General features: G+C 44.6%; 1 protein-coding gene across 1 annotated transcript; it reads left to right on the top strand.

The window, feature by feature from the left end:
* The first annotated feature begins 19 nt into the window (after nucleotides 1-19).
* Nucleotides 20-5197, top strand: ATP5PD (ATP synthase peripheral stalk subunit d). The gene is made up of 6 exons (XM_047833141.1): nucleotides 20-121; nucleotides 2527-2657; nucleotides 2933-3029; nucleotides 3982-4053; nucleotides 4789-4851; nucleotides 4998-5197. The coding sequence occupies exons 2-6, from the start codon at nucleotides 2536-2538 to the stop codon at nucleotides 5127-5129; spliced, it is 486 nt and encodes a 161-aa protein (XP_047689097.1). The 5' UTR covers nucleotides 20-121; nucleotides 2527-2535; the 3' UTR covers nucleotides 5130-5197.
* Nucleotides 5198-9809: the final 4612 nt, after the last annotated feature.

Raw genomic sequence — 9809 nt, 5'->3', positions numbered from 1 at the left:
ACGGGCTGACCTGCGAAGCAAGGCCCTCCCCTTTGGCGTTGGGATTGGCTCTGGGAAACTTTCCGGTGACCCATTTCCGTCCCTTGCTGCTGTGGACTGTGGGCCGCCGCGGTAGGTGAAGGTGAGTGGGGTTTGGGGCGTTGGGCCCGACTCTGGCGGGCTGCCGTGCCTTGCCTCCTTCAGACCTTGCGCCGACCCTTGTCGCACCCCTGCCGAGGATGCCTGCCCTGCCGTTGTTCCGCTGCCAAAGTGTCCGGGTGTAACTGCAGCCGCCGCTCTGCGCCGCGCTCCCTTCCGCTCCCCTCCCCCTCGCGCGAGGTCGCTGGGGTCGACCTGCCACCTCTGACCGAGGTGCTTCCCCACACCTGATCGGGTTCGGTCCGCCCCCACCAAGGCCGACTTCGGCAGTTCGGTCTGGGGGCTGGGGAAATGTTACCCCGAGATCGTGTTAACTTGCTGAGGGACACTCAGTCTCTTCCTCTTGAGGGTCCTGGCATTCGAGCGTGTGGAGCGTTCAGAGCAAGACAAAAATCCCATCATTTATGAAGCCTACCTGCACTGGTGCTTGGAAAAGTCTCTGTCAAGGCGCTTATTTCTCTAGCGTCTTTTAAGAGTCACCTGCCCATCACCTCCACTTATCCTGAGAGGGGAAGAGAAACCAAGAGGCAGGTGTTGGAACAGTTTCTTTTTAAGATCCCGAGGAGGTTTTCTTCCACCTTCCTTGTGATCCACCCCGTAGTTTGTAAAGACTTTTGACGTTGTCTTTCTCCTAATGTCTGGCACTGATCTTAAATTTAGTTTTGACTATTTTCCCATTTTCTTAGTTAAGGAAAAAAAAAATGGCTGTAACTTTGTACCTTCTCTCACGTTCACACATATGGAATACCTGTGTTAAGGTTATTGCTAGAATCCACAGGGCATGTGCTAGTGCTGCAGAGGATAATCAGACCTGAATTAGAAAGTGCAGGTATTACCAATCCGGTAGGGAGGGGGTAGAGAGCCCCTTAAGCTTGTAGGAGACTGTAGGGCAAATTGGTGTGCACAATTTCACTTGGTACTTTTTTTTTTAACTTAAAAAAAATTTTTTTTTCCCATTTATTTTTGAGAGACACAGAGAGACAGAGCCCAAGTGGGGGAGGGGCAGAGAGAGAATGAGACACAGAATCCAAAGCAGGCTCCAGGCTCTGAGCTGTCAGCAGAGCACCCAACACGGGGCTCAAACGCCACAAACGGTGAGATCATGACCTGACCGAAAGTTGGAACCTCAATCGACTGAGCCACCCAGGCGCCTCTTAATTTTTTTAAATGTTTATTTATTTATTTATTTTATTTATTTAAAAAAAATTTTTTTTTTTCAACGTTTATTTATTTTTGGGACAGAGAGAGACAGAGCATGAATGGGGGAGGGGCAGAGAGAGAGGGAGACACAGCATCGGAAGCAGGCTCCAGGCTCCAAGCCATCAGCCCAGAGCCTGACGCGGGGCTCAAACTCACGGACTGCGAGATCGTGACCTGGCTGAAGTCCGACGCTTAACCGACTGCGCCACCCAGGCGCCCCAAATGTTTATTTATTCTTAAGAGAAGACAGAGTGCAAGTTGGGGAGGGGCAGAGAGAGAACGAGAGAGACACAGAATCAGAAGCAGGCTCCAGGTTCTGAGCTGTCAGCACAGAGCCAGAAGCAGGGCTCAAACCCATGAGCTGTGGATCGTGATCTGAGCTGAAGTAGGACGCTTAACCGACTGAGCCACTCAGGCGCCCCTCACTTGGTACTTTTAACAGCTTTCTGAGATAAGCAGGGCCGATATTATCCCCATTTTTCAGTTGAAGAAATTCCAGCATTAGGGTCTGCTGTATTTAAGCTTTGTTGAAACTTGGGTATGTATCAGGTTCTGTGCGCTGGAGAATCAGTGAATAAAATGCATTCATTCTGAGTGGAAATGTATTTAAATGATTAACTTTTATGTAATGCATGAGTGTTACTTTAGCAATATTTCCGAAGATAAGAGCAAACACTAAAGAACTGGGCTTTTAAGGAGGGGTAGAAATTGGGGAATAGAGGGGGACAGTTTCAGGGGAAATAATGTGGTTATATGGCAGGTTGCATGCCTTGAATTTGAAAAGCTAAACTTGTTCCTTGTTTAGTAATCCTGATTCCTTCAGTTGATAAACATACTCACCAAGTGCTCAGAGGATGCTTCTCTATTTCTTACAGATTTGCATGTTTCTAAGGTGCCCTTTAGAGGATTTGCTCTAAGAGTCCTGTTGTTTTTTTTTTTTTTTTAACGTTTATTTATTTTTGAGACAGAGAGAGACAGAGCATGAATGGGGGAAGGGCAGAGAGAGAGGGAGACACAGAATCGGAAGCAGGCTCCAGGCTGTGAGCCGTCAGCCCAGAGCCCGACGCGGGGCTTGAACTCACGGACCGCGAGATCGTGACCTGAGCCGAAGTCGGACGCTTAACCGACTGAGCCGCTCAGGTGCCCCTCTAAGAGTCCTGTTTTGATCTGACCTGTTTTATTTTCCAGGATCTCAAGATGGCTGGGCGAAAACTTGCTCTAAAAGCCATTGACTGGGTAGCTTTTTGGGAGATCATACCCCGAAACCAGAAGGCCATTGCTAACTCCCTGAAATCCTGGAATGAGACTCTCACCTCCAGGTCAGTACCATTCTGAGAGGGACCCTCTTAACTTGCTCCAAATGTGGAAGCAAAACAGTGCTTTGGAATTAAATATGAATTTCTGATGCTCTTCTGGTATAAAGAAATTCATACATTTTACAAATGAAAGTAGTTTTTGGCATTCCTGGAATCTCTCTCCTAGAGAAAAGTGTGATAATAGCTCTAGGCCATAGGAATAAGGAACAGGGAAAGTACTGTGTGGATTTTCTGTTGCTCATAGAAGAATCTTAACTTTTTTTCTTCCATGTGAGCAGGTTGGCAACTCTCCCCGAGAATCCACCTGCTATCGACTGGGCTTACTACAGGGCCAATGTGGCGAAGGCTGGCTTGGTAGATGACTTTGAGAAGAAGGTGAGACTTCAGGCAGCTAAAGCACTGGTCTTGTAATGTGGCTTGTGGGTATGGAGCAGAACAGTAGGTAATTACCTGTGCAGGATGACAGTGTGGAAAGAAGGGTGCTGTTAACAGGTCCCATATTAAGGAACTATAATTTTAATGTTGGGGTAAAAAATAAAACAGGTCCAAAAGGAACCTCAGGAAAAATGGGTGTGGCCAAAGGTCTTGAGGTGGTAGTTTTATATGGTAAACGTGGAGAATTCAGGGTCTATTTATTTGGCAGATTTCTTATCCAAAGAAACAGCCCATACAGCCTTAATCAGGGAGCCAGAGGGCTGTGAAGTTAAATGTTTCCATCCCAACTCTTCCGGAATTATTTTTTAGCCTCTCACCTGTCTTCCTAACACCTTTTCTACCCTTTTTTTTCCTTTTCCTGCTCCTTTTTACTGTGTCTTGTGGCTTAATTTCTCACCTACGTACCTCCATTTCTGATGTTTACATGTTAAACCTCAGTATCTGGAATTTAGTTGTTTACCCATTTGACAGATGCTTTCCAAAGGCCTACCCTGTGCCAGGTGCAGTGCTGGGGCTATAGGACTCAGCAGTCTTCTAAGGAGACCATCTCCATCTCCATTATGCAAACATTCTTCTGCCAGTCAGTTCAGAAAGAGAAATCAGAGTTTCTTCAGACTACAAGGTTCTAGGAGGCCATTTTTGAGGTCATCAAATCCAACCATCCTTTTCAGATGATGACACTGAAGCTCATTGTAATAAAGAATTGTCCAGTTAGCAACAGGACTGAGAACCTTGAGCTCCTGTTTTCAGGCTAATCTTTCTACTACAACACTCTAGATGCATACTGGTTTCCTCTTGGAATGGAGAATGTCTTTATCTATAAGGATCGGTGGTTTTGAGCCCTTTCTTGGACTCCCGGGTATATTAATAACAACTGTCCCTGTGTTTGTAGTTTAATGCCCTGAAGGTTCCTGTGCCAGAGGATAAATATACTGTCCAGGTGGATGCTGAAGAAAGAGAAGATGTAAGTAGTTGAGACTCTGATTTTAAGATTCTCCTAATTCCTGATGGCTCCGTATTTCTTAGAAGTTAGGTGAAGTAGAGTGAGCTCTAGAAAATGCAAGTAATCTATGGCAATAGTGCTTCAGTAGTTGCCTGGGAATGGGAGGGAGGGGGCTGATAAATTTGTTCCCTGTCTCGATTGTGTTGCTGGTTTCGTAGGTGGATACATAGGTCACAAGTTACCAAGTGGCATTCTTTAAGTATGTGCATTTTATTGTATGTCAGTCATACCTCAACTAAGCTGTTAAAAACAATTACGGAGTTAGAATCACGTAGAGAAATTATCCAAGGTAGTAGTCAAATACCTATTTGCTTGAAAGTATGAAAGCCAAATGTGGGAACACCGGTGGCTCCACCAAAGAGAAGTCTGGCTAGTGATCAGACGGCTTGTTCTGACTGTCCAGTAAGCAGCCCCTGTGAAATACTGGCATTTTGTAGGTTGTCTAGGTGAGCAAATTGTTGACAATCCTGGTCCTGCTATTATAAGCTGGCTCTCCTGTATGGGCTTCTTTGTGCATTTAGGAAAAGCTGTAGTTTGCTTCCCAAAGCATGCTCCCCTCAGGAGTCGGCACGTGCAGGAGTCTGCACAGAATGGGAAGGCAAGAGGGGTGGGCTCTGGGACTTTTCTGTCTTGGGAGCCTCAGAGTCAGGACAGTACAACTTGGTTTCAAAACAGAATGTCTCCCTTCTCTTTAAGGTGAAAAGTTGTGCTGAGTTTTTGTCCCTCTCAAAGGCCAGGATTGTGGAATATGAAAAAGAGGTAAGTGACCCTTGGCCGTTGTCTGTAATAGGTCCTCTCTCTCTCTCACGGCCACACTCCTTTCACCCAGTGGCAGTAACCTACCTTGGATTCGTTTCTGTATCTCTGTGGCCCTCTCTACCTTCACCCAATTGCCCTCTTTCCAGCTGGAGAAGATGAAGAATATAATTCCATTTGATCAGATGACCATTGAGGACCTGAATGAAGTCTTCCCAGAAACCAAATTAGACAAAAAGAAGTATCCCTACTGGCCTCACAAGCCAATCGAAAATTTATAAACTTGAGTTGGGGAGAAAGCTCTGGCCCTTGTATTATAAATTCTGGACATTAAAAATAATGATATGGTGCTGTGTATCTGTTCCTTTGCAGCAGAGATAATTATAACTCTGAGGTGCCCTCACTGGAAGTGGTCTTTTTATTAAAATGGAAAGGTGAGCCCACAGGTTTGTGCTGGTCCAGTTATCTCATGGTTAGGATATGTAGGAGCCAGTTAGCCCCCAGAGCTGCTGAAATCTTAACAAATAACAATAGGAAAAAAAAGAAAAACAAAAAGACCCACAAAAAACAAATAACAGTAGGGCTGATGACAGTGTATTTCACTGGAATGTAATAAGGAAGAAACATCTACTGATCCCTTGAACTTCCTCTTTGATTTCAAACCACTGGTTCCTAAGCAGTGCTCCCCTCTACTTGTCCCTAAGTCAGTCACAAGGACAGATGGTCCACATTGCAGATATAACAGAGTGAGTAGCAAGCAGGGATCTTCTCTGTTTCAGCTCTTCACCATAAATGTGGGATAAAAGGAAATTTTGTTGCAAAGTTAAAATGTACAGCTTTGTGCTTGAACATAGAAAATTATTTTAATTCCATCATTTCATTAAAAAAATTCCTACTATTGATCCTAGTTAGCAGGACTTCTGAGCAGTGCCAAGAAATACATGTGGTTTAAATTTATTTTATTTTTTTATTTTTGAAGGAGAGGGAGACAGAGTGAGCAGGGGAGGAACAGAAAGAGAGGGAGACACAGAATCTGAAGCAGGCTCCAGGCTCTGAGCTGTCAGCACAGCCCAATGCGGGGCTCAAACTCATGAACCATGAGACCATGACCTGAGCTGAAGTCGGACGCTTAACTGACTGAGCCACCCAGGTGTCCCAGGTGGTTTAAGGTGAGGTGCAGGGGCACCTGGGTGGCTCATGATCTCACGGTCTGTGAGTTTGAGCCCCGCATCGGGCTCTGTGCTGACAGCTCAGAGCCTGGAGCCTGCTTCGGATTCTGTGTCTCCCTCTTTCTCTGCCCCTCCCCCGTTCATGCTCTGTCTCTCTGTCTCAAAAATAAATAAACATTAAATTTTTTTTTTTTTTTAAAGTAAGGTGAGGTGCAGGTGTCTGGCTAGCTTAGCCATCAGAGCATGTGACTCTTGATCTCAGGGTCCTGACTTTGAGCCCCACGTTGGGTGTAGAGATTACTGAAAGAAAGAAAGAAAGAAAGAAAGAAAGAAAGAAAGAAAGAAAGAAAGAAAGAAAAGGAAGGAAGGAAAGAAAGGAAAGAAAGAAGAAAGAAAGAAAGAAAGAAAGAAAGAAAAGGAAGGAAGGAAAGGAAAGAAAGAAAGAAAGAAAGAAAGAAAGAAAGAAAGAAAGAAAGAAAGAGGCACCTGGCTGCCTTGGCTGGTTAGGCATCCCACTTCAGTTCAGGTCATGATCTCACAGTTCGTGGGTTCAAGCCCTATGTTGGGTTCTGTGCTGATAGCTCAGAGCCTGAAGCCTCCTCCTGATTCTGTCTTTCTCTGCCCCTCCCCCGCTTGCAGTGTGCTTCTCTCTCTCTCTCTCTCAAAATTAAATAAACATTTTAAAAAATTAAGAAAAAAAAGAAAATAAAGTAACGTGAAGTGGTAGAAAGCTTTCTATTACCCTTGAAGTCAGAGGACCTCGTATGCCTACCACTTTACTCTTTTGACTGTTTTAATTGCTGGTTTTAGACTACTTATTCACTATCTTAAGACTTGCCTCTTCTCATTCACAAACATCAGGATTATAATGAGAATTAAATGTGAAGTTTCTAGGTAAGCAGCTGTTCTGAGCAGAGGCATCTGACTGGATGAGGCTTAAGCCCTGTAGGAAAAACCTGGAAGAGGAAGGGTAGCCTGCACAGACCAACAGTTTTGTGACATTGCTACCAAAGATTGCAGACGGGCTGTACTGGAGAAACGGCAGCAATGGCTGGGAGCGCTTAGAAGGCGACGTGGTCCTAAAGGACATAAACAGGAGAGCCTAGGCACCATCACCCCCGATCGTAAGGGCAGGCACTATGCTGAAGGTAGAAGGTTAAGGGGCAAGGTGTGTTCCACTTAAGAGCTGCTCTCGTGACAGTCTGTGATGTAGCTGTGCCAGAGGCCTTTCATGCACCAAACAAATTAGTACCACACGCTTTCCGCTGTGAATCCTTCACTCAACTGGCGCTGAGTCATCCCATTGAATATCGAAGAATTCAGACGAGTGAAAACACGGGGGATCTGAGAAAAAGCCGTTCGGTTTGCTTTTGGACTGCGGTTAGAACTCCCCTTCAAGGAATCTCGATGCCCACTCAGGAAGTTTTGTAACAGGAGTCCCTAGCATTGGGGGGAGACCCTTTGTGAGACTTACTGGAAGAGACACAAGTGAACCGCTGAGAACATGCTCTCCTTCCAAGGCACTTGCATAGTACTGGGGCACTTCTAAATTGTATACCCTCCTGGGTGGTTTGCAGTTTTTGCATTGAGTGGACATTGATTTTACAGAAAAATTAGTCACTAGGGGGGCACCTGGCTGGCTCAGTTTGTGGACTGTGCAACTCTTGATCTTGGGTTGTGAGTTCCAGCGCCACACTGGGTGTAGAGATAACTTAAAATCTTAAAAAAAAAAAAAAAATCACTAGTAAAATAGGATTATATCTTTCAAATCAATAGAAAAAAGAGCAAGAGTTAAAGATAGAAATCAGCAAAAACAGTTGCATCAGGGTGGCTCAGTCTGTTAAGCATCCCAACTCTTGATTTTGGCTCAGGTCATGAACTATGATCTCATGAACCAGGAGACTGTGCCCTGCACCTGGCTCTGTGCTGAGAGGAAGGAGCGTGCTTCAGATTCTCTCTCTCTCTCTCTCTCTCTCTCTGCACCTCCCCCATTCATGTGCATGCTCACTCTCTCTAAAATATTTTACATTAAGAAAAATAAAAAGCATAAATACAGAATCAAACACACTTAGGATAATTATGAGTCAGTAAACACCCCTATTAGGAGGCACATTTTCACACTGGGTCAACCCAAAATCCAACCACAAGCTATCCATCCTTAAAAAAAAAGATGTATCAAGGTTCCAAGTCATTATTTAAAAACTGGCATCCTGGGGGTCCCTGGGTGGCTCAGTCAAGCATCTGACTTTGGCTCAGGTCATGATCTCACAGTTTGTGAGTTCAAGCCCTGCATCAGGCTGGCTGCTGTCAGCACAGAGCCTGCTTCGGATCCTCTGTCCCACCCCCCCCACCCCCCCCACCCCCCGCCGCTCCCATGCTCCCGCACTCTCTCTCTCTCTCTCAAAAATAAACATTAAAAAAAAAAAAAAACTGGCACTGAAGGGGAAAAAATTAAGCATTTATCCTACCTTTTTAAACAACTGTATTTGGGATAAACTAATAGACAATGAGAGGAAGTTTTTTACAACGTATTTCAGCTAATAAATGGAAAAGAATATTAGAAAAGTGACTATTCTGTAATCCATAATGAAATAGTTCAGGCAAAGCTCATCAGTGGATGAAACCATTACATGAAAAGTTGAGGAACTTGACTATGATCAGGCTGTCACCTCTTGATGCCAAGGCTATCTTCCATACCTTCTGATCTGTATTAAATACATAGCACTATTTGAAAGTTCTTTTTCCCCCCAAACGTTGAACCTGAATTTAATTGAGGCATTGAAACTAACTTCCCATTGAGAAGAAATATCTGGTGCAATCCCAAGCAGGCTCTGCACCGTCAGTGCAGAGCCCAGCGGGAGGCTTGATCCCACAAACCGAACCAACTGAACTGTGAGATTGTGACCTAAGCCAAAATCAAGAGTCAGATGCTCAACCAACTGAACCACCCAGGTGCACCAAGAGGAAATATCTAGGATAGAAGAACAAGTTAAATGACACCACGAAGAAGTAAAGATAAACCTAAAATATGAGACATTTGACCTTTGCTTTTCAACAAGTCAGTGGGTAAGGTAAGGACAGCTTACCCAACATCCAAACGTGGTATATAACCTTATTTGGATCCTGATTTGCACCAATCAAGAGATGAATATTGAAATATGTGAATGTCTACTGTGGTGAAATGTTACGATGTCTGGGATTACTTTAAAATACTTAAGGGGCTCCTGGGTGGCTCAGTCGGTTAAGCATCTGGCTCGGTTCCGGCTTGGGTCATGATCTCAGGGTTTGTGGGTTTGAGCCCCAAGTCGGGCTCTGGTGCTGGCAGTGGGAAGCCTGCTTGGGATTCTCTCTCTCCCTCTGCCCCTCCCCCAATCATGTGTGTGCTCGCGCTCTCTCTCAAAATAAATGAGAGAAAAGGGGCTCCTGGCTGGCTTAGGTTGGTAGAGCACCCAACTCTTCATTTCAGGGTTGTAAGTTCAAGCCCCATGTTGGGTGTAGAGATTTTTAACACCAATAAAACCCCAACACTTTAGGGGGAAAAAGGGATTAATGGAGCAAATGTGACATCCTAATGGCTAACTCTAGGGTGGTTCATGCACTATTCTCTGGTTTTGTGTATGTTTGAAAATTTTCATAATACACATTTTTAAAGGATGGGCAAGAATGTAGACTTATATTACCATCTAGCAAGGTAGAATTCAAGACAAAAACATGAAATGTGTCAAATGTAATTATTAAAGGGAACAGTAGACATGAAAAATGATTGGAACCTTGATGTGCTGAAAAAAAATA

The sequence above is a fragment of the Prionailurus viverrinus genome, chromosome E1, assembly GCF_022837055.1.
Source record: "Prionailurus viverrinus isolate Anna chromosome E1, UM_Priviv_1.0, whole genome shotgun sequence".
Taxonomy (NCBI): domain Eukaryota; kingdom Metazoa; phylum Chordata; class Mammalia; order Carnivora; family Felidae; genus Prionailurus; species Prionailurus viverrinus.
Note: the sequence above shows the minus strand (reverse complement) of the source record. Positions and strands in the feature narration are given on the sequence as shown.